The sequence below is a fragment of the Molothrus aeneus genome, chromosome 1 (genome assembly GCF_037042795.1).
Source record: "Molothrus aeneus isolate 106 chromosome 1, BPBGC_Maene_1.0, whole genome shotgun sequence".
In the NCBI taxonomy this organism is placed as follows: domain Eukaryota; kingdom Metazoa; phylum Chordata; class Aves; order Passeriformes; family Icteridae; genus Molothrus; species Molothrus aeneus.
This window is the reverse complement of record NC_089646.1, coordinates 139,223,085-139,248,685: the sequence shown is the minus strand read 5'-3', so window position 1 is coordinate 139,248,685 and position 25,601 is coordinate 139,223,085. Positions and strand designations below refer to the sequence as shown.

Here is a 25,601-nt window from a genome sequence, read left to right as displayed (position 1 = left end):
ATTCATTAGAGATGAAAATATCATGTTATTCCTATCATCTGCAATTGCCATTACTCTTCTGGGGAAAGGAATCCTAAATAAATTAGCTATGTTGCAGAAGTCTCTGGAAGTATCATCCCTGATAATGAATTGATGATATATCTGACTAGAACACATAGAATCACATTATAGAACAGTTTGGGTTGAAAGGAACAATGTGTTGTCCTTTTATTGCTTGGACATTTCAGGAAAGATTTGCCAACATTACTGTTCAGCAGCCTTTGAAAATCTCTAATTTAATTTGACCATTTTCACATTTAATTAAGTTCCTCCAGTTCTCCCAATTCTTTCCACTACATGTGTCTATTATTTTTGAATTTTCTGGTTTCCTTATTCTGGTATATTTAAGAAAAATTATTTAAGCTGAACATACCTAAACATATTGGAATGGGATAATTCCATCTTCTTACTGGTCCAGGCATACAGGTGATATGTGAATGTCCCTAAAATGACACAATATTTGCTAATTCATATTAAAAATATACGATATACAGCACATTAGTATTTCAATAAAAAGAATGTATAATTTAAAATATCATCAAAATGCACAAAAACAAAAAGGTATTATATTTACATTGTACACTGTGAATTGTATCATGCCCTCAACAGAGCAGAGAAGACTGTGACTGTTAGCTCACTACATGATGGTGTCTATTAATATTATTTCTTTTACTATTACAGAGTCCAGCTGAATCCTATGCTTGTTTCAGTGTAAACCAAGGGTCTGGAAACTACAGGTCTAACTGAAGCAATGTTTGCATAGTATGGATGCCCATGAGGTGTTGAACATGATGAAACTTTACATACCATATAAATTATGTAAGTGGTGACTTTACATTCTAAACTCATCATAGACACACCCTCTGTGTTGTTCATCAGCCTCGTGTAATTATAACTGTCTTCCAGAGAAAGCAAACACAAATGGAAAATCTTAAGAGAAAACTGTACTTGGGATATCTTCCAAAACCAACTAGTCAGACTGCAAAAGTCAGAAAAACTGTATGATGGGAAGAAACTTTACATGGGTGTTTGCACAGTCTATGCTCTTAAATTCTTTATTTTCTATATTTTTTCTTTTCTTTATTTCAGCCTTTACTGTGGCATATCTGTTCACCTTCACTTGTATTTAAGGTAGGAATTAAAGCAAAGAAGCAAAAATATTTCTCAGGCTGTTTCCAAGAGTGGCCAGTTAAAACCAGGCAACATAAGAAGAAAACTTCAATAGTCATTCTCAGAGTTGCAATCACGGAACATGTGTTTTATCTGTTCTTGAAATGCTAGAAATCTGCTGGCATAACTAGGAATTCTATCTTGAAGGAGAATTGATTGGGATACAGGTCCCAAATTGAAACAGCAATTGAAATCTGGAAGCAGACAGGACTACTTTATTTCGATCACTATACATAAACTAGGCCTTTTTTTTTTTGTCAAAGAATATAATTCAGTTTCTATTTTTGATGCAGCACATAGAAACCCTCTATCTAGGTTTTCACAGAATTATGTAAAATAAATATTTGAAATTATTAGCATTTTTAAGACTTCATTTAGTTATTCTGACACCAACACTTTATAGGTGAGACTGATATTAATGGCATTTTGGTCATTCTGGCATATTTTGCTATTTTGCCCCAAAAGTTTCCAAAACTCCATTAGCAGTTCATAATGTGCTGTTATAGGCAGAAATTATTTTCTCCCTATAAGACTTTTCTTTTTTTCAGTGCTTGGGTAATGTAACCATTTTCTGTCCTTTTGGCTCTCAAAGACCTAGATAAAGGAAGACTGTAGAATTAACAAACTCTTTTTGGGGAGTCTTAAGTAAAACAATACTTGGTTTTGGATCTGATTCTATGGCATAGCTGTACAAGTTCTTTCCTACAGGCAGACAAGTTCCTACTGGTGATTTGCAATCACTACATTTCCCCTGGATATACCTTTTGTTAGTGCAAGGACATTGGAAATTTACTTGGCAAAAATACACCCCTATTTGGTAAACATTTTGGAGAAAAAAACCCCAAGAAATTACTGCAAGGAAACAACTGACACTATCTGATTTACTAAGAAAAGCAATTATTTCTTTCCCTTTAATTATTCTTAGTTCCCCTCTTTACTTACTTTCTTTTTCCTCCTGTGCATAGAGAAATACTGTTAATTGTTCATCAAGTTATTTTAACTTAATTTTGCCACAGTTGTTCAGCAGTAATTATCAAAGAAGCTATCAACAATACATAACAACCTATAATCACTAATGCAGAAGAAGCACAAAGCCATACACTTGTGATGGAATTTTTGGTAGTTTCTAATTCACTATCTGGTAGATAAGAAAACAGTCCTGTAAACTTATCATGTGAACACAATTCCTGAAGAGCTCAGTGTCCATTTTGTACTGACAGGCCCAAACATAACCATGTTAAAGAGCTGAAAGGCACCATTTGAAATAGGAAATTTGGCTTACCTGTAGAGAATAACCCTGGTCACACTGGAAAGACACCACATCTCCAACCATGTATCTGTCTCCAATTTTGATACCGTTACTTGGGGTCTGCGGTTCAGGACAAGAGTCCAAACCTATAGCTGAGAAAAATAGAGAAGTTTAGTCATTTTAATGAACATAAAATTGTTTTTTAGATTTGCATAGGACTGTCTACAGTGTACACATAGGCACATTGTGTTGATAACCTTTTGGTTGCTCTTGGGAAACAGCAGTTGTCTGTGGACAAGTAGCATATTATTTCAGAACAAATGTATATAAGGAGAAAAAAATATTCTTTCCTGAGTAAAGGAAAAGGATTGGTGTGGCAACAAACACTTTCCAATCTGCAGTCTCAGTTCTAAAATTCCACTATCTCCCGGCACAGACTTATTCATTTCTACCTCCAGTCTTACTTGTAATTACAACCTTTATCATTCACACTAGGAACACCTCTGCTATGCTTTACCAGCATGTGTTCTAGGGGAGGCTGGCCAACAATACATCAACTGCAAAACACTGGAAGAACAGTGCAAAGTAAAAGTGCTCTCCAGCATTCCATCCTCCACAAGTCTGACTCAACTCCTTCATTCATTTACACACACAGACAGACAGACACACACACACACACACAGAGAATAAATATTTGCATCCGACTTCATCTAATTGGTTATGTTTAAAGAAGTACCTATAGATCTATAACACTGATATTTTGAATTTCTGATTGCAATGGAAGCTTGTTTGACAAGATGCCACATATTTTTTTCATGGTCATCAGAAAGAGAAAATTTTTTTCCTTGCATCTATCCAGGAAGGTCCAGGAATGTAAGAAAGTATAAAGTATAATCAACTGAGTTGATTTCTTTGCCTAATGTGGGAATTAAGGCCTAGTTGTGAAGTAAGGACTATTACACAACTGGTCATCAGTGCACAGGATAATAGAGAAACATTGTGGAATTCAATTATGGCTACCTACTACCTCAGAACACTATCAAAATCTGCCTGTTTTAAAACTTACTGAAGTAACTGATCACTTCATGTAAGATTCTCACTAATAAAATCTACCACCTTAAAAGAGTGCATTTTTATACAATATGAAAGATGAAAGCTAACAAAAATTTTTAGTCTTCAAATTCTATTTTCTGTTCTCTAACTAGAGAAGAGCAAAGAACCCGTTTTGAAAGTGAGTGATGGACCTAGATCCACTTTTTACATTTCAGACATCTAGAATGTGATCCAGGAAATGTACAAAGTACAAATGCAAAATAACAAGTGTGCTTGGCTTACACAGATGATTGCTTATTATCTGATTTGAACAGTTAAACTAAGAATTAGTAGGTTTTAGTTTCCAAAAACTGAACCTTCAGCTGAAGTGCATATCCTAACTATGTGAATAGTCAGGCCATGCAAAGGCAAATGACTTCATCTAAATGCCTTTCTCAGGCTATCTTAGCAGCCCAAACCACACTCACAGGTATTTATCCTATTGTCTCTCACTTCAACTAACAAAATAATATTTGGGAAAATAATATAGTCTGAATGCCTACAATACCTTTCAAAAACTCAAACAAATTTTGACATCTTCCCAGCTGAGGACTAGTTCAGAGCTTGTGTCTTTGGAGTGTTATATTTATTCAGGTCATAAAAATGTGCTCATAAATATATTAAACTGCAGTCTGTTCATTATTGATTTATTTGTGGCGCATGAATACTTTCTTGAACTACCTTATACTCTTTTTTTTTTACTTTACTTTTTATTTTTTTTAATTTTTATTTTATTTTTTTATTTTTATTTTTCTTTATTTTACTCTCACAGTAAAATGTGTTAAATTATTGAACTTTCATAGCCAATGGTAATAAAAAGAGATTTTAACATAGGCATTCATTGAAAACATACTTTCAGTATCTTCTGCTTTTCAGATAAGAAGAATTGTGTATAAAGAAAAAGAAGCTATTTGATGCTGTCTTGCCCTTCTCCAGCAGCTCCTGTGACGCTCAATACAAAAACCTACCAATGAAATTTTCAATAATACAAAACTTTAGTTAGAGAAAATGAGCAATAAATCAAAAAAATTTATAGTGGTGTAAAAACATAAAAACATTATGGAAATGTTTAACAAATCATTCTGTGGCATTCTTTGTTGGAAAAGTTCAGGTGATATTATGTATTTTCAATGCAATATATATCTTTGTATTTAAGATGTCCAATGGAATACAGAAAATGAACTTTATGGATAAAATAACAATTAAAGAATTCAAAAGAGAAGCAAAAATATTATAGAAAAAACATTATAGATAAGAACATTATTCAGTTTCAGAACATGAAAACTTAATTCTTTATGTCAAAGTATCATTTACTTGTGTTAAAATATTTCTTCAACAAATAAAGTTCCTTTTGTTTTCTTTTACTTTTATATTCTCATTTGGATTTTTCAGAAGCTCAAAAGATAATCCCTAGCAGACAGGACAACAAACTATTCAGGAGGGATGAAAAGAGATATTGGAAATGAAACAGAATGAAGCCTTCTTAGAGAAATCTCTTGCTGAAATGAAAAAGTAATCATTTTGGCAAATGGGGCATACTTCCTCTCAGACTTGTGCCTCCTAGAATAGGTGAAATAGACTTGGAAGACACAGTAAAAATTGGGCAAAATCAATCTTTATGGCAAGCTCACTTGATATAAGACTTAATATAAGTCTTCAACTCTGATGTGATTCTGCATGAGAACCATGCCCTAATATTTCAAAGACTGAGACTTTAATTCAGCTGACTCCTCATTATGTCCTTGGCCAGCATGTGCTCCAATGAAATGAAATAAATTTATGAAACGCTGACATTAAAATTTGGCCATTACTTTCCATTTACTAACTATCTTTATAAACATAATCACAACTTTTAGAGCAGGAACTGCTGTCTGAGAGTCAGATATGACCAGGACAATTGAAGAGAGCAACTCTGTATCCCCTTCTTTCTGGGGAAATTTCTTCATAAATACAGCAGTTTTGTGAGTTCTGGAATTGCAAGCAAATATCCTATTTGTTGTAGAAAAGTGCAAGAGACAAAAATCCAAAAGATACACAAGCACAGTTTCTGTTTTCTTCCTAGCAACGATGACAAAGTGTTGTCCTTTAGCTTAATCTCCCATACCAAATTCATGATTCAGCTCAGTACAGAATTTTCCACAGTCTCTTATTGAAGAACAATTGAACAACAGATGGAAAAAAAAAATCATAAGCTTTCACAGGTAATAGAGACTATGTGTTTCTTAGAGAATAATGGAGGAGTAAGAGTCATGGATTCCAGCAGTGAAACAGCTGGAGCCTAGGACTCGAAATCCACACTAAGCAACTAACTATAAGGTTTCAGGACAGCTGACCCCAACTGAACAAATTCCATACCATATGACCCATGCTCAGCATATAAACTAAGGGGAAAACTGGCTGGGGACTGCTGTTTGTGAACTCTCTGGGTATCAGTCAGTGGGTGGTGAACAACTGCATTGTGCATCATCTGTTTTTGTATATTTTATTTCAATATTATTATTTGTTTTATTTGCATATCATTATTATTTCCCCTTCCTTTTCTGTTCTATTAAACCGTTTTTATGTCAACCCACAAATTTGACTTTTTTTCCAAATCTGTTCCCCATCCTACTTGGAGAGGGAAGTGAGCAAGCAGCTTTATGTGGTTAGCTGCTATCTGGATTAAACCACAAGAGACTGAATGACGTTTTAATCACATATCTCTATCACTTACACAAGAAAAGTAAATTAATCATTTATCTTGCAAAGCAGTATATTTCACTGAGCTACTGGTTAATTGGCTATCTACTGAGAGACATCAGTATTATTTCCTGAATAAATAATTTTCTGTGAAAGTACACACAGAAAATATTGCTTTTGTTCAGATTCATACATACGTCCCTGTACAAATCCATACACACATATTTGGTTATTGTTCTTGACATGGACCAACACTTTAAGTAGTGTACTGTTAATCTTTTCCTTTTTTAAAGGTGGAAGTTGTACATGGGCAGTACATATTACACATATTATTTGGACATGTGGGAATACAAAGGTGCCTTTTCAATTTCACTGGATTCAGTCTAATTTTATCTCATTTTCATAACTTCCTGATGTTTTTTCTCATCTGAAGTTGTAAGCGGCTGAGAGACTATCTGCATTTCAAGGAAATGGCAGGATAATTCTACCTATAATTAATGTTTAGTTATAGACAAGCAATCAGGCTGTAATTTTGCTAGGCTGTGTTCTCCAACTGGCTAATCAGACAACCAGAGCATGGGATTTGCATATGGTAAAACTGACAAGAAATAACTGTGACACAATTATGCAGATCAGACACCAGAACCAATATAAGCAGAGGGAACCACACAGCTGGTGATTGCCAGAATTCCTGTCAGTCATCTGAGACAAAGTCATTCAGACAGAAAGTATGTTTATAACTACAGCCTTTTCCACTGGAGGTGTACTCAGCAATAATAAAAACCATTTAAAATAATTCAGTGTTCTCACCAACCTGCAGGCATTTCTCACTTAAGATGCACAACTGCTATTTTCAGATTATTCCATCTCTCCTTTTTGCCAAGGGTGACTAGTTGTATCCTACACATACGTACTGTACAGTACATATGTTATTGTATTGAGCATAATTTGTAGATTTTGGCAGAGAGTGCTGGGGTGTGGAGCTGCAAGGGTGGCATCTGTGGGAAGAGACCAGGGCTCCACTGGACACAATGGATTAGGATTGCCACATGAGCATATCTGCATTTATTTCTGTCTGCTGTAGGTTCAGAAAGTTTTTCAGAGAGCAAAAGGAATTTAAGGATGAAAGCAAGACAAACTAAATTTCACAGTCCTTATAGTACAGTTTTCAGGCCTGAATTTGCTCACTTGGATTTAAATGAGAATTTTACAAATGACTTTGAAGTTACAGTATGTAGCTCATTATGTGTAATAGGAATAAATATTCCTTTCTTCTATAGTTTAGGTAGAACTGATGCCTGGAACCAGCAAGTGCTCGTTATTAATTGAACATTTCTGAATTACCTGTATACTCAAGGTGAAATCCAGCAGCTGAAACACTGATATCAGACTGAAAATTGAGGTACAAATTATTTGATGTGCTGTTTAGAAGTGGAGGTATGGTTGTTCCTGAAAAGAGAATTCAAAATATTATTGAAAAGCACAGAAAGTGACATAAATGTAGACTAAGGGTGTGATGTCTGTGTATGCATATAAACAGAATTAAGGAGAGAAAAAGAGAACGAGGGAGGGAGAGGGTGGGAGCAGGAGATAGATCACATAACCAATTCCATAATATTCTGTCATCATGGATGCTATCAAATACCTGTCCCTATAAAAGTTTTATTGCATTCTCAGTGCACCACAATATCAGAGACATGAACAATAGACAAGGAAAGGCTAATATAAATTTATATTACTTGCTTTTATCTACAAAAGGAGAAATATTCACTAGGGTCTTTTTAAAAGCAAGAGCAAATTGTGTCTCCAGGATGATTCTAAACATAACAGTCATGTTATGTTTATTTATTATGTCAAAATAATATATCAAGCAGCTCTGAAAATATGTTGCTGGACTGTTCTTAGAAATGTGATGGACTATTTATTTGTGTTTAAGCACTAGTCAACATAATATGGATACTTCTGATCTCTTAGAATACACACGTATTTATTATAATGAAAGAAAACAAAAGATAACAAGGAAAAGTAAAGCAAAAAGAACTGTCTTCTTTGTCTAAAATAAGGATAAAGAATGCATCCTTTTTTCATATACAATATCAAGAGATATCTATTTTTGAGGTCTGTATTTTTGGACCCAGCTACAAGTCTGAGGAAAAAATTTGATTAAGAGAGGTCTAGTTTTGAAGCCTCTGAGTGTTATTTCATTTCTAACATTTGAAAATATACAGGTTTATGAAATTCTGCTAAGTGATGACTGATTAAAACAGAACTAGTATTACCTATTGCTAATTATAAGAGAAACAAGCACACATACTATGCTCAAGCATGCTTACACACACAGAAACAGCTGTGTGTTTGCAGTAAAGAGTTGAATCTGTGAACCATTTATTGTAAAATCTTCTCAGTCACCTGAATAACTTCCAAGCCTTGGAGCATTGTTGTCAGCACCATCATAAAAGTCTAAGGAATCCCAGTTGTGTTCTGTGGCAAAACTCACCACTTGCACCTATGAAGAAAAATGTGAGGCAAAGAACATAAACTTCTTCCCCTCTTTATTCAAGCTCAAAGATGACTCTAAATTGTAGCCTCTGTTTCTCTCAGTCATGAAAAGTTGTCTTGCTCCCCTTGTCAAAGAGAATGGAAAATCATCATTAAGTGAATAAAATGGCAACTATTTTTTATTTGATTGCCAATTCAAACTATGAATCCTGTAACCTTTAGTGACAACCACATATTACCTCTGTCAAGAGTCACATAGCCATGAAAATCAGATGGGTATAGAATAAACTTCTCTTGTTTGGAGGACATTGAGGAGAAGATGAAACATGGTATTTTCAATACATGAAGGTTTTTTCTCTCTATTTTCTCTAAACTAATCCCACAGGGATGCACGATGCTTCATCTATTTTGCCATTTTAAATTCTGCCTCCAGGTAAGAGAAAACTGCTGTGTTTGATTACCTTCATCACCAACTCATCTCCTGAGGAGGGGCAGTCACTAGCATGCTACGAACAAAAGGCAGAATAGTCACTTCCTTTCTTCCAGAGGGGAAAATATTCTTCCACTCATATGGAGATGCAAAGTGGTAAGGAGATAAACTGCAAGCAGGAGGCCATACCTGTTCTCATATAGTGAAATCACACCTTACAAAGTAGAGAAATATCAGATTCTTGTTCCTGATTAGTAGGGGAGAGTTTCTGGCGTTAGCCTTCTGTTTGTTTTAACTGTTTACTGAAAAGCTTTAAAAGAGACAGAGGCATGATGAAATCCCAACCACCCTCAAAAAGGGGTGCCTTAGTCATTAAGTTAGAGAATAATGCTTCTTTTGCCTCAATTTTTCCCCCCCAGAATGAAGTAATTGCAACAGAAGAAATAAACACTAGTTCCAGTAAAACAATCATGAAGCCATTTTTCTATGTGAAATAGATGACTTGGACCTTGTTCTACATGAAAGAAATGTTCAGTTTGGCTATCTATTTCTTGGATGGGGACCTCAAATACTGCACCTATTTTTGTAGGAATTGGTCAGATACAATAGTGAACAGATTTCTTTTTCTTAAGTGAAGCAGTGAAGAGGTCCTCACTCTTAGCATGCTTCAGATACTTTGAGACAGTAAATATATCTTTTTGTTTATTACAACTCTGAGGCAAAAGAATATCATGAAGAGTAAACACCTAAATTGAAATCAAAGTTATTAATTTAGTCACCTCATTAATGATTCTGAAAATTGCAGCCTGTGATAAGAAATAAGCACTTTCAAAAAGCAACAGTGATGGCCTAAATCAGGAGGACAGTTACTGCCTAATTTAAATCCTCTGAACTATCTTCCTAGTATAAGAAATGCACAGAACAAAGTATCCTGTCAGCTGTCCTAGTCAACTCTTTAAATCAAGTAGTGTTTCTCAAAATCAATCTCAAAGCTGATTTAGGCTATTAAATATTATTGAAAACTTTGTAATGAAACTTGTAAAAAAGCTTTAAAGCACTGTGAAGAGTTTTTCAGATTTTCTTTATTAAGTCTTAACCTACATAAACTGAGCTCTTTATTCATTTTCTACAGCAGTTATATTTTGAACTAGGATAGACATAGAAAACTTTTTATCATGATTTCTTGATGTGCATTTTGCTAGGAATTTGTTCAGATGATGCTTAGAAGTTCTAATTTATTAAATTCAACTGCCTGTGCAATAACCAGATTTCTGTCAGTTTCTTTCGTGAGCTCTAGAGATAGGCATGACTAAGCTTAATGGATACTTTCCTACTGTGTGTTCTATGAGGTTCTTAATTAATGTAAGTTAGCAACAACTCTGAAACTATTTAAAAGAATAAATTCCTATCTCACATTGAAACATAATGAAGCATCTTTACATCACAGTGAACTTCCATAAACATAGAGTAAATAGCAGAGTTTCTAGGATAACATATATAACTTGCCCTTGAAAGCAACTCACTTAATTTCACTGTGTGAAAGGAGACATATAAATCTGGGGAGAGCAAAAAAGAATTCCTAGGAAGGCTCTCTATTTCCCTTGGCTTATAAGGAGTCACTGATTTATTGAAATACATTTGGAAGTTATGGTGATATTCTTCTAAGTAAAAGGCTACAAGTGTATATTTTAAGATTTTTAAGAATTCCATAACTTTCAATCACTGCATAATTAAAAAGATGTGCAGTAAAGTCAATTTTCAGAATCACTAATGAGTTAGAAATATTGTACAGATAGATCTTTTCATCCTTAGCATAAGGAAAAACAGTTCTAAATATGATGGTAGCAAGCAAATAGCAAGTAAACTTACTTGAATCCCAGCTCCCTCTGGTACTGTGATCTTCCACACACAATTCAGATTGTTGTCATAAGGCTCAGGATAACCAGGAGATAAAATGGTCCCTTTGCGCTTTGTTAAAATACCACCACAGGGCACTGAAAGGAAATGCATAAGGGAAGAAAAGAAGTATAAAGCTTAGAATGAGAAGACTTATTATAAAAGCTTGTACTATGGCTGGAAACATATTAAATTGATGCTACATTAAAAAATACCTATATGCCTCAGGAAAATAAAATTTTATATCTCAAAACTCTTCCTTTATCTGACCAAAAAAGGAGTAGAAGAAAATTAGAATTATGTCAGTTTCCTACCTGACAGAATCATGCTAATACTCCCCTTGTTTATTTGACCTTTACAGAGTGAAATCCATTCTATTATCTCCTGGTAATCTTACAAAAATAAAGCATTTTTTAAGGCTTAGGTTGAAGTATGAAAAACCCATACTTTGTATTGTATTGTATAACTATAAAGTATTGTATTGTATATATTGTATTGTATAACTATAAGTATTGTATAACTATAAAAGATAAAAAGTGTCACAAAAAAGATAACATTGTTTCTTCTTTCTTTCTAATATTTTTTCATTCATTCTTTCTAATATTGCTCCTCTAAATAATTATTAACACCAGTCTCAACTCTTTGACTGTTGTGTGCTTGTGTGAGTTATTTCATCACAGTCTGTGCATCTACTGCATCAGTAAAGAACTTCCAAGATCCTTGCAAGACTACATTCATCACATCTGTTCACGGATTAATAAAAGCGTTATGCATGGAACAGGACAGATACATTAAGTACCATCAAGTTTCTCTTTTGAATGTTCAACTTGAATACATCTTGTCTATATCATTAGAGGCTCTAACGGAGACAAATAATATTACATCTTAATCTGCATATGGATATTTTGTTGGAATGTTTGAAGTTGAAGGAAAAGATTGATGAGATGGTTTATAAAGTCCATTAAAAGCTAATGCATCACTTCTATGCAACATCACTAAGTGTTGTGGGTTTTCTGGGATGCTGTGGTCACAATGGGTGCTCAGATTTGAATATTGGCACCTGGTGTGGCCACTGGGGACATTGGATACACCTCTGAGAACACAGGGGTTAAAAGCAGAGCACTCCCAGGGTAAGCCCTCTTGGTTTCTTCGAGGGAAGCAAGTCAGACCTCCCCCGACCCAGCTGCTGGCTGGGCGGGAGGGGAAAAGCCATGCAGCCGGGAGAGGTAGGCCTGACCCTGGGGGTGGAAGGGTGGAAGAGAGAGAAGCACCAGGAGGCATCGAGCAGCCCCCGCCAGGAGACAGAGAGAGAGACAGAGAGAGAGAGAGAGAGAGAGAGAGAGAGAGAGAGAGAGAGACTGTGCCACCTTGAAAGCTTGCGGAGAAGAGAGAAGGGCAGCAAGAAGGTTTCCAGCCCCTTGTGGGACTCTGCGGGCAGGCAGACCCCGAGTTTTTAACCCCTTTTTGGACAATGAAAACTTTACAGAACATTAACCTTTCCTAAAAGAGAGATAGAGTGGAAGATGAAGAAGGAAATGGGCAAGTGTGATGAAGGTCTGGGCAAGTGAAAGATGTCGGGAGAGAAGAATCTTAGGTGGGAAGAGATGATGGAGTGGTTTTAACTGGACTCTTCTTTTATAGCCATGGACAGAACCATGTTTCCTGTGACACAGAGACTGCATCCAGGGGGAGGCAATGACTCAGAGCCAAGAGGGTTCAGTGTTGGTACCCCTTGGCCCCAGGGGGTGAAATCTGGGGGGGACAGGTGTCCCAAAAGTGAGACTGCACTCTTTTTGGAACGGGATAAAGCATCCTTAAAAGATGACTCTAGGAGCAGCTCTGGTCCATGTGCAGTGGTGAGAGCACTGGACATGAAAGGAAGAGGTCACGATGGCAGATGTTCTCCGGGCGGTGCCACAAGTGACATGAAAACACACAAGGTTTCAACGTTGTTTCCAGAGGAAGCCTATGGCACAAGAAGGATTCCTCTCCTCTTAATGAACTGAGGATTGATTGTCTGAAGGGTGGTGCTGGACCGAGAGTTGAAATTTGGGGGATAGACATATTGGAAATTTGGTGGGGGGAGGAGGAGAATTTAATTTGGAGAATTTAATCTCAAAGTGACTAGAACCAGAAAAAGTATGTTTTCTGATCTGAAAAGCTACTGGCTTTTTCCTGACAAGTAACAAAATCTTAATGTAAGTATTTCTAAATCTTTAATATAATGGTGTTCTTCCTAAAAGCTTGCAATATCTTGTTAGACATCTGCAGTGTAAAAGCATCTTAGTCTTGCGAGAAGTCATGGCACAAACTAATATTTCTGATTCTTGATTAAAGAGGGATACTCAGAAGAGGAACTTCCAGGGATGTTAATGTAAGAGAAGCTATCACATTAAATATGGCAGCAGAGCATGTTCATGAAACTTGTGAAAGTTCACAGCAAGGTTACAATAGAAATAGAATAGAAAGGTTAGAATAGAAAGGAGAATAAAACTTAACCTTGAATAAAAAAGGAAGTAAAATAAAGTAAGCAAGAATAAAATACTATACCAATGACAAACAATAAACATATTCAACAGGAGACTAGTCCACACTTTAAGCAGTAATTATTTATATTAAAAAGCCTTAGGAACTCACCAATACATGTAGGGAGTGAATCATTCCATTGTGCCAATGCATTTGGTACAGTATCACATCTAATTGCTGTTGAGCCATGAAGGATATAGCCTGGATTGCACTCAAAAAGAACCAGTGAACCAACTGCAAATTCATTTCCAATCCTTTTCCCAAATCTTGGTTCAGGCACAGAGCTACACTGTGTTGCACTTGTTCTTGGAACAGCTGTGAACATACAAAGAATTGTGGATTCTAAATTTTCAGTTTGGTGAGGGAATACAGATATTGAATCACAAATATTTAAAATGTCTAGAAGAAACTTTCAGCTATTTCCCAGCTGAGAACATTTCCATAATACCCAAATGAATCTTCACAATAGAGATTGCTCACTTTTGATGTCTGAGTTACTATTTAGGAGAGCATAGCACTGATATCCTTGCTGAGATTGGAAGTAATGCATAAAATCCACATGTAAACCTATCAAAAATGACACTTATAAGAAATACTACCATGAGATACTTAACCAATACAGGGTTTCAAAATAACATTTTGTGTCAGATATTTACATTTATTCATGTGGTTTTCTAAATGTGTGTTCTGACTGTCAGATGAGGATTTATATATAATGAAAGAGTGAATTGCAATTGCAAGTGTTGGTATATAAAATTTTCCACTTGACCCATAAACAGGCAAATAATGTAAACCAAGAAAAATATCTTAATAACAGTAAGATCATTTTTAATCCACAGGTAATAACATTTACAGCTATTCATATTTAAATTGGGAGATAAAGCAGTTAGAGCATCCAGATGGGTCTAATATTTGTCAATCAGATTAGCAAACAAAACCAGCAGTTTTGTGTAACTCTCTTCTTAAATTTAGAACCCCTCTTATGTTTCTTAAGTATTTGATCTCAGCTTTAAAATACAGATAAAAGAATAGTTTCAAACATTTTTCAAAACATGTAGAAATAGTGACAATTTTCTGTAGTTAAAAGGCTATTAGTTTCCTCTTCATTCTCAGTCTGTTCCTCTCTGATGATTTACAAACTATGATGAACAGAATAAATGTACACATTTCCCTAGGTTGTCTCACCTTGATAAACAAAATGAAATCCTTTAGCTGTTACTGGTCCAACTGAGGTAAATCTGACTGTGATCTGGTTCCCCGAGCTTAATGGAAGGGATTCGCCTACTCAAACAATGAAAATACAAAGTTATCATAGACACTTTTTACCAAAGAAAACACCGGTCAACATCTTTGGAGATAGAAATAATATTCTCCAAACCCCGTTATGCTTCAGTAAACTTTGCAAGATATATGCAATTTTAATATTTTTTGTTGACAGTATTATGTCCTTCTAGGAAAGGGGAGTTAAAACTCATCTTAGTTACTAAGAATATTTGTTGCTTTTTCCTTTACCAAAATCAAAAAAACAACTCCCCTCAAAAAAAACCCCAAACCAATGAACCAATGACAACAAAACCAACAAATACCCACACCACAACAGACTCCCCTCTAAAAAAAAAACCAAACAAAAACCCACAGAAAACCTAAACCAAAATGGAAAAAAAACAAACAAACAAACAAAAAAAACCCCAAGCCCCCAACCTCTTTAAATAGACTCAACATATAACTAATCTATTTAATTTTACTTTGGTATGAATATGCCTTGCTTTCCCTTTAGAATATGTACTACCTATTTCAGATAAAGCCAAAAAAGGCACAGAGTAAGAAGTCCTAAATATCCAAAATATTAGCTAAATATCAAAAATTTTAAAAAGGCAAAAAAAAAAAGCAATTATACTCCATTTCATTCATCAATGCAAAGATTTTGAAGTGTTTAGTTCAAAATGTGGATTTCATATATTTGCTTGAGATGAATTCAAGCAAATACGACAATCCTTTTTCTCTCTTTATTTTTTTTTGGAATATATTTTCTTTCTAGATTGATTTTAAAAAAGTAAATAACAATATACTGAGAGTTCTATTAAATGATACCTGAATGAGATCCTGAGAGAGAGGATAACAAAGATGACTGAAGAGCTGGGCCATCATATACTTCAACAACATCATGGAGTGATGTCTGGAAAAACACAAACTGGCCAAAAACAACTGACCAAATAGAAAGGAAAAGAAGGAAGAGGCACCAGTAGCCAAGACAAAAAAACACAAAGCCAAACACATGGAATAGAATAAGAAAGAGGAAAAAAAAAGAGAGAGAACAAAATATATATTAATATATGGTTTTAAAAATAACTACATCACCTCTCCTGGTGCTGAATGTAGGTTATTTTTCACACAATTTAAAGTACAGTAAATGGATGAAAGTACATCTAAAAGTGACAATGAAGGTACAGAAGCCTTACAAATACATATAATCATTAAAGGATTCTAATAACTATAGAACAAAACAATTTTACTGCTATTGAATTATTTTCTACTTTCAGATTTTGTGCCCTCCACCACACATCTAAGTTCTCAGTGCAATTTTCTCCTTTATAATTCCAGGCATATCATTATAGGCTGTGCTTTATTAATTAATTTTGTTGATAAACCTCTGTAACTTTTACTGGGAATGTAACTTACCTTGGAATGTTTCCCTTTTTTAAGAATAGTAACATTCCATACATCTTTGCTTTTTTGAAATAAATGAGAAACTGATTGAAGGCAACAAACAATTTTTAGAATAATCTATTGAATCACAAAAATCTTTATTTTTAAAGTCATTCTAGTGGAGCAACTCAATGCAAGGTTGCATAGCCCATTTGAATTAAAGGTGTTTTCCCTTTCAATACAAGTAATCAGTGGGAAAAAAAAAAGAAAAATAAATTTTTGGGTTAGTTCTGACCCTAGTACCTAGAAAACATTTATATCCAATACTATAAGCAGTGGAGGGGAAAATGACTTAGGAACTATACATGTATAAAGGTGGAAGCAGTCAGATATTTTTATGTATTGGAACAACTAAAAATAAATTGAAGCATTTCTTGTTCATTATCCAGGTTAGACATTTTGGAATAAATATTCCAATGTGTTCCTACTAGGTTCTGGTTGTCTGTCAAAAGTTCTGCAGTACCTTCATTTGGTAGTTTTAGTTATAGAAGATGAAGCTCTCACCTCCATTTCTTTCAATGATTATACATCCTTAAAGCTTTAAAAATTGTATATTAAAACTGAATTGTCTTCAAATTGTTGACTTTTTTTTGACTGATTTTTTTTTAAAGGCAATTCCATGTTCCTTACTCATTATCTTATCATATATTTGTTTCAGTTTTTAAAAGCCTATTTTTGAAGGAAAAGACTGAATGTTATATTTATAAAAATTTGAAACAAAAGTTTTTCTGAGACACTTCCAAAGATTCTTGTCCATATTTTAAGAGCAAGTATAAGAGAGATGCTGAATTTCTCCTTCAATTTCCAGAAAATAAATCATTGACGTTTTTAATAGTTCTGATTATTTTCAAAATAATATTTGTCTGGATTCAAGTCTTCTCTTGCTGTTGCTAAAGATGACAAACAAGCTTTTAATCCAGTCAATTTTTTCTGTCATATTTTGACTTTTATCAAATCTTTTTTCGTACTCAGTGAATTTCATTTTGCCATTGAGACAAGAAAAGTTACTTGTGACTTCCACTGCTATTTCCCATTTTCAATTAAGCTTCAAATATGTATAGAAAATTCAGGCAAGAGCTGAGGCTCCTGTAACAAGTACACATAGCTGTTATCAAGAGCTGTATACTGGGAAAACTGTAAAAATTGACTTGTTAAGCTGTATTTGTATTTTAATGGGTTACAAAATAAATAAATAAGCTATTTATCCACAGTTTTACCATATACGAGTAAAATTCCAGGTCTTTTTTATATGTTTTGTAAGTATTTCAATATTGGTTTTTCCTCTGGTTTTGTCCTTGGAATCCTTTGATCTAAAAGTATAACACTGAAGAAGGTGAACTAATGCATGACCTAAAATCAGCCACTTTGGAATGAGAAAGGTCCACGTATAATTTTTGGCAACTTTTTTTTTCATTATCATTTGTGCATTTCCTAATAAAATACAAACAAAAATATAAGAACATAGCCAAAAGTTTTCATTGACTTGAGATAAAATATATTTTAAAGAGATTTTAAGTGACTGAGACATCAAAAGAAGCGGTAAAGAGGAATTACTGCCAGAAAGGGGTTAACATGGAACAGCAGAAAGCTCAAGTAAGTGTTTTGAGCCTTTTATGTGCAATTTACATGAGTCAAGCTGCTTTCTCAAATTAAGCAGGAATATGCTGCAGCCCCTAGAGAAGAAATAATCTAGATCATTCTCCCTCCTTTTTGTGTGCCAGGATACTTTTGATTTATTAAACTGCAAAATGTTGAAAGGTATAGTGACTGATACCTAACTAGTTGACATAATGTTGTGAGAAAGGAAATGCAGATTATTAGAAAAAAAAACAGTTCATTATTCCTGTGTTTTCTGGTGCTCATTATTGTCTACTTCCTTTGGTAGTGGTTTCATTTGGTGTTCATTCTTTTATTTTCTAATGTTTAAAAATAATTTTCTTAAAATTAAATAATAACCAACATATTTGTAGCCTGTGCAAACCACCTTTTAAATTAGAAAATGTTGATAAAATATTATGTAAGTATTCAGTATAGTCTGCCTTTGGGAAAAAAATGATTGAAAATTATTATCCAGCTCAAATAAAGATCAAATCACTTCAACTGAAGAATTTGGGTGTGATTTTTTTTTCTCTAATGATGGATGGATAAGCATTCTCTGAATAATGACTTAATCATCTGCTATCCCCTGTCAACTGAAAATCATCTGTCCAAAGATGTCCTTTAGACTTTTGACATCTAAAGTTGAGCAAATTATTTCTGTATTTATGCTCATCTTGGTGTTCAATGTTTTGTAGCAATACTATTTAAAAATAAAATACAATTTTCCCTGTGTTTTGTGGTTTAATATTTTACTTACAATTTAGTTGTCTTTTATTTTACAAGATAAACAATGCAAGATTGTTCAAAAAACACTTTCTCCTGAAATTTTGATAGTTAATGATTTATGCATTTCTTAAAAAATAAACAAAATGCATTTTAAGGGGTTTTTTATACATTTCCATCTGTGTGATTTTTTTAAATTTGAAAATTCCAGGTAAATTGTAATGTTAATATAGCCAATAATTTAGGACAGTGAGGGAATCCATTAATTCAAATTATGTCAGCACAAGAAAGCTCCCTTTTAAACAGGCAATATCTAGATAAGCAGACTTTCCATGCCTCTAAATATCTAGATGTTTCTATGGCCTTCATCACTGTAACATCTGGACACTTTCAAAGAGTTTGGAAAGCATCTAAAACCAGATGGAATTGTCCAAAAATAGATTGCTAGTTAAAAAATTCATCAAAGAAATTTTAGTTTCATCTTTAGAGTAAGAAATAAATATGTATAGAATTTACATCTGCCTGTTTAAAAAAAAAACCAAACTGGTATAATTTAAATAGCATTAGATTATGAACAGTATCCTAAGTATAATTCCTATCACAAAATTAGAAAATAACTGAGGCTAGAAGCCTTTGCCAATGATCCAGTACAGTCCTTTTTCAGACAGGATGGCCAGATCGCTCTGGTCCATGTATAATCAGGTTTTGAACTTCTATGGGGATGGAGAACCCACAACCTCTTTGAGCAACCAGACCCAGCATCCTGCCTCCCTTACAGTTTTTATCCCTTGCCTTGCTTTGCCTTGCCTTTCTTTCCCTTGGCTGAACAGCGCCAACTCTCTACTTTTAATCATCTTGATCATCTCCAATATTTGCAGAAGGTGACTCTATCACCTTTGCAGGTAGAGAGGTGAGACCAACTGGCTTTTAGTTCTCTTAATCCTTCTCCTTGCTTTTCCTGAAGATAGGAGTGTTGTTGTCTTTTTCCAGCCCTTGGGAACCTCCCTCAGCAGTCACAACCTGCCAAGGGTAACTGACCTCCCACACACTCCATCATCTCCCATGGGTTTGCTCAGTTTGTCTAAGTGCTCCTAGTCCTCCTCTAAGTCATCCTTACTCTAGACTTTTCTGCTGGTCTCAGGGTTCCAGGATTGTTCAAGATTGGTTTACCGGTCAAGAGGGTAGTTAAAAAGAAATTTATTAATTCATGTTTCTCTGAATTTATTTTTCTGCAGAGACTTCACCCCAGATTCAATCTTACATGGATTTTGACTTTTCTAACCTCATCTTTTCAGTGCAGTTCAAGTGTTTCTATTCCTTCTTGAACATCTGACCTTGCTTCAACCCCTTGAGTTTTTCTTTTTTTTTAATATTCAAGTTTTATCAGCAGCTCCTTGTTCATCTGGGCAGGGTCTTTGCTTGATAGTCTACATTGGCATGGACCATTACTTTCTTGAAGTTGTGATCCCTGAAAATTAAATTTACTTCCTGGACTTCTCATCTCTCCAGGGCCATGTACAATCAGAGTCTTCCAAAAGAGACCCCTGAATTGCTCACATTTCTGACTGTATTGGGTCTGACTCAGATAGAGTTCATTTTTCTTTAGCAGCCCTCACAGTGTGCTTTGCATTGGTAGCTGGAAAGGTGTTGATAACACAGCAGTGTTAACAAGGGCTGGGAGTGGGCAAGGTCCTGGGGGAGGGGACAGAACCAGGACACCTGACTCAAATTAGCCAAAGAGATATTACATACCATATGATGGCAGCACAGATATAAAAACTAAGGGAGAGAGGAGAAATGAGGGGTATTTTTTATCCTACAGTGCTTGCCTCTTGGAGCAACTGCTATGTGTGCTGAGGCCCTGCTTCTTGGGAAGTGTCTGAACATTGCTTGCTGATGGGAAGTAGAGATTAATTGTTCCCGTTGTTTATGTACAGACAAAGTTTTGCTTGACTTTTTTTTTTCCTTTAAACCTGCTAGTTGTTTTCAGTCTTATTCTCTCTCCCTTGGTCTGCTGGGAAGGGGATTTATAGAGTGGCTTGGTGAGACCTGACATCCAGCCAAGGTCAACCCACAACACTGAAAGAGTTAATCCTAACTCAAAATTCAAACATGTAGCATGTAATTGTCATTAATGCTAGTACTGATCAAGTAGTATTTACTTGGAAAAAATATATTTATTTTATATATTATGTCAGCTATTGGATTTAAAGAAATACTCTTTAAAACTTACATGGATAACAATAGAATAAGATGATAATTCTTCACCCTGGATTTTCCCTTCTTAGGGATATTTTGTGTTCCTAATGGTTTACTGAAATCAGTAAGCTTTAGTGTAAAATCAAGTCCACTACAGTCATAATTCACTTGCCTTTAAAAAAGCACCAGAAGGACTAACATGGTTTAAGCATTGTTATTACAGAAACTGAAATGTGCTATTCATATATGCCCTGCTGGTGAGACTCTAGGCATTTGTTTAAAGCCTGAATCAGCATTTAAAATGATAGGTCTTAGTAACTGACAAGGAAATATGAAAATCAGCCCTATTAACTGTAACAGAACCCAAATTACCTTTACAGTTTTTTTGTCTCCAATCAGAATCTATTTCAGTCTGGAAAAGACATATGGGCTATATCATGGCCCTTATTTTCTATAGTAACTTCACTGTTTCTCTAGCACCAAATCAGTTGAAAGAACTGAGCAAAATCCCAACAAACAAAAGACCCATATAAGTCAACTTATTTGTTAAGAATGCGAATTTAAAATTGTGCTTTAAAATGGTAGTTTAGATAATTTCCTCTAATATATTTAAAACAGGTTTCTTCTAACTGTGAATGAAAAATAAAGTATTCAGGTGTCTACCACTTGTGGTATAAAAAAGATCTAATTTTAGAGCTAGAGGTCTTTCTCAGAATTTGAAGTTACTCTGTAATAGTTAACTTTTCGTAGTTTCAAAAAAATTTCTGTAGTCTGTCTAAATAATATTTCCAAAAGAGAGTTTTGTTCACAACATGAACAAATAAAATATAAAAATTTTATTTCACAGTGAAAAAAAAACCCATAAGAATCTGTTTCTCTGTCTGGTCCACTGATGATATGCTCTCTTTGCTTATGATTTAGCTTAATTTTTTTTTTTCCTGTGAACTCCTTTAAAAAAATTACAATACCATATTTAATTTTTTTTTGGGAAAGAAAATAAAAAAGAGGAAGAAGTCCACATTTTTGAGAAACTTCTTTAAAAAACAGAGAAATCTATCACTAGAGAAATAGTATCTATGGTGATTAAGGATAACAAGTGCGCACTAAGAAAGAAGAAATGCAAATTTCTCATGCATCCTAACTCCCAAGTCTGGAAATCCCATTCACTGTGCTAAGTGATGGTTCATGGTCAGTCAGCCAAATGATAAATGACAATGGAGAAAATCTATGCTTTAAATAAACAGAATTCAGGCATAAGTCCAGGAAGCAGGAAATTACTGTGTGATGTTTTCTCTCAATGAAAGAGACCCAGCAAGTCCTTAGGGTTGATCATGTTAGTGCCATCAATCAAATGATCAACTGATAGGAAAAACCTTGTGCCATTCTCAGAAGAAAGAGAGGAGTTCCTTACAAAATAGACACCTGCATTAAGATTTGACTACCCTAGTATGATGAAAATCACTTTCAACCAGTTTTCTTTGCAGAAGTTACAGTTTTTTAGATTTTTTTAAGGAAGAGAAGGGGAGGAAAGAGTGAGGTTTTTCTTGTTTTGTTTTGGGATTTTGGTTTTTTTTTTTTTTTTGAGAAATGGGACATTATTTGAATTTTTCCTTTCTACAATTTCCTTTGGATTCACTTTCAAGACATCTCAAACCAGCCATGGAGTAGCCTTGAAAAAAATAAATGCATAAATTAATATAATAATATCTGCATCTAGAAATATTTTAAAGTTAAGGTTCATACATTATTTATATGAAGTAGCTCTGCAAGCCAAGACTTTTGCATAACATAGCTTAATCATGGAAATTTATATATAATAAACTCAGAGATGATCTGGTACAAAGTCTTAATATGACTCTTTGCTGTTTTAATCTATGACAAAAGCAGAAAAGTTAGTTTTACTATAATGTTAAAAAAGTCAGTCTACCTTCTGTTGCAATGTATATCTGCCCCTCCTACAGGAACATAGCCTTTCTCTTTGAATGCCTCTTTTCATTTAAGTATTTAGCTTTGTAACAAACAGGAGATAAGAAAAATATTATGAATTTTTCCTTTGTATTTAGGATCAATCAGCAATACACTGTGATGCATTGAACTAGAAATACAAATGACAGACTGACTCAGCATTTTAAAAGTAACATATTCATTTAGACACCAAATAAACAGATATTTGCTCCCTTCTGCTGAGAAAAATGTCCAGTAAAGCTGCAAGATAATTTGAGTGTTTGTTGGGCTTTTTGAAGAGAAGTAGGTCAATAATCTCTGAGAAGATTTTTGGAGGAAAGATTGAAAGATGACATCCTGAAGAGAGGATCTTACAGAACTCATGGATAGGAGTACTGCTCTCAGTAAGGAAACCTAAATTGATTTTGACCAGCTCACATAAAAGAATTAGAAGATTTGATCTTTTGCTGTTCAGTGTAATAATTCAGTTTGACATAACACTGACTATGTCTGAGTTAGCACTGCTACTGTAATTTCTAAATGAAAATAGTAGCAGAGGTCTCATTTTTAAAAAATGTTTCTCCTCTGACATTTCCAAACATTTGGTTGTCTGCCATTTATTGCTAATACATTCAGTCTCGTCTGTGTCTGTAGCAGTGATCTTTAGTGATATCCGTTGCATTTCTCTGTTATGGTTGACACTTCTTATCATAAGCTGCAACAGGAAAATTATTAATTGTTTGTGAATACAAATAGAGTCTCTGCTAATAGTATTTTGTTGTGTAAATCCTGATTCATTTCAAAACAGCAGAATAAAACAGTTGTCTAGTGCTCCTGACCTTGGAAGAAGTAAAAATTAATTCCACCTGTATGAGCCTCTTGGGTGCACTACAGACTAGATGTCAAAATAAGGCTAGAGAGGGGTTTATGTGTAAACCATTGAAAGGGATATTCTTACTGGCATCAGTTATGGACAGAGATGTGCTGAGTAACTGAGCAATGAAACTAAATGGACTTGATATATAATGTTACTAAACATAATCAGATATAAAAATAAAGAGAATAATTATAGAACTGAAAAGTTGCTAAAGCTGCCAATAGGTAAAAGGAGCCCCCTGTTACACACACACATATATATATATATATATACACACACACATTTTCTATAGCAACTGAACTGTAGATAAGCTATAGAAACTTTACACAAGTCTCCCAGCATAAAGAAGCATGACCATACAAGACAAACCTACAAAAGTCCTCAAATATGACAAAATTCTATTTCAAAATCATATGTATGGCACTAATTTACTGTTATTAGCAAATTATTATGAGTGATTAACATAAAAGTCATGGAGGTTTTCCAAACCACACAAAGATGTGCCAGTTAACTTGAATAGGGTGAATTAATTGGAATATATACTAGTTCTTCCCAATGTTTGTGACTAACACTACTGTCTAGTCCTTAATCTCTGTGGAGACTCTCCTTAAAGTCTATGGAAAAAGCCTTTACTGAATTATCTGCTTTTCATCAAGAATTATTGGTGTTCCTTTGGTAATCTCAGCTGGAGATGGCAAATGTAATCCTGCATTTCCTGGTATGATATCCAGATTATTAGGGAGGAAAAGGCAGAATAAATGAGTGTCTCAGCAAAGAAGGAAGAGGTAAGGAAGGACAAGAAAGAGTTCTGGCTCTTAAAGCTCACATGTGCCATTTTCCTCCCACAGATGAAGGTGAAGAAAATAGCTGTTCCATTCTGTGATCTCAAAAAACCAGAGCCCACTGATCTAGACTGAGCCGCAAGCCATCCTCTGCTGTTCTTCCTTTGTTTCAATTCTACAAAGGAAGTGTTGAACAGAAAAATGATTTGTCCTCTCTCCTCTCATAGTATTCCTGCATTCTCAGACTCGGAGAGGAAGAAGAAGATGGGATCTGCTGATTTCTCATGTCTAAGAAAAGGAAATATTTATCTGAATGTATAAAAAGATAATAAGAATAAATTTGGAGACAGAAGATGGGCAGTTACTAACACTGGAAGCTCAGCATGAGGAGTGATGTTAAACTGCACAGAAAAAAACTTACATGCATATTTCCCCACAAATGAGTGCAATTCCACGTAAAATATGAGATTTAAGACTTTTCCTGGAGCTGGAAGAGGACTGAACTCTCCTAATTAACACATTTCCTGCTTTCTTCTAAAATCAGCAGAGCTTATTACACTAAATAAACTATCATTCTCCTCTGGCTTCAAACCTCTGCCTCCCTCTTTTCTCCCATTCTGCAACTCTCATCCCTCTCTCCTGGCCTGAATCATCATGCATACATGTAAAGCTCTTTCAGGATCTGCAACAACACAACAGTAGAGGGAAAACAGTTAAAACAATATTTATTTTTCATTTATTGCTAGTTATATAATGTTATTTTATATTATTAATTATAGAGTATATTACTTGCAATAATTTTAAAATTCCTATTATGTACATCTGCTATCACAGAAACCTGAAGGAAGCATCAAACCACATAAATTTTCTTTTCTCTATATTGATTTGTTCTGATTTTATTCAACTGAAATTCAAACACCTATTATTATAATTTGTTTAAAAAGGTAACATAGATTAATTTATCCCTGTGGACAAAAAAAATGTATTTTATAATTTTAACTCCTTTAATACTCCTCAGATTTATAGATGTTGAATTTATCTCATTTTCTCACCTACCTAAAAAATAGATGGTATTTTATGCCTTACTATTCAGTATTTTTGCTGAGTGGAAGGAAATGTAACACCACATTTAAAAAGAAAAAGGCCTCTGTTCCTGTGTGTTCTGGTTTCTACCAGGACAGGGTTACATTC

At 34.5% G+C, this 25,601-nt stretch overlaps 1 protein-coding gene across 1 annotated transcript in view; it reads right to left on the bottom strand.

The window, feature by feature from the left end:
• The window catches only part of CSMD3 (CUB and Sushi multiple domains 3), a 597,171-nt gene that overhangs the window by 99,752 nt on the left and 471,818 nt on the right, over positions 1-25,601 (bottom strand). The window contains exons 33-40 of the mRNA XM_066565891.1: positions 15,672-15,785; positions 14,766-14,861; positions 13,692-13,895; positions 11,028-11,152; positions 8,639-8,735; positions 7,574-7,678; positions 2,492-2,610; positions 413-482 (exon numbers count right to left, since the gene is read on the bottom strand). Coding sequence (XP_066421988.1) covers positions 413-482; positions 2,492-2,610; positions 7,574-7,678; positions 8,639-8,735; positions 11,028-11,152; positions 13,692-13,895; positions 14,766-14,861; positions 15,672-15,785 — 930 coding nt within the window. The remainder of the gene's footprint in view (positions 1-412; positions 483-2,491; positions 2,611-7,573; positions 7,679-8,638; positions 8,736-11,027; positions 11,153-13,691; positions 13,896-14,765; positions 14,862-15,671; positions 15,786-25,601) is intronic.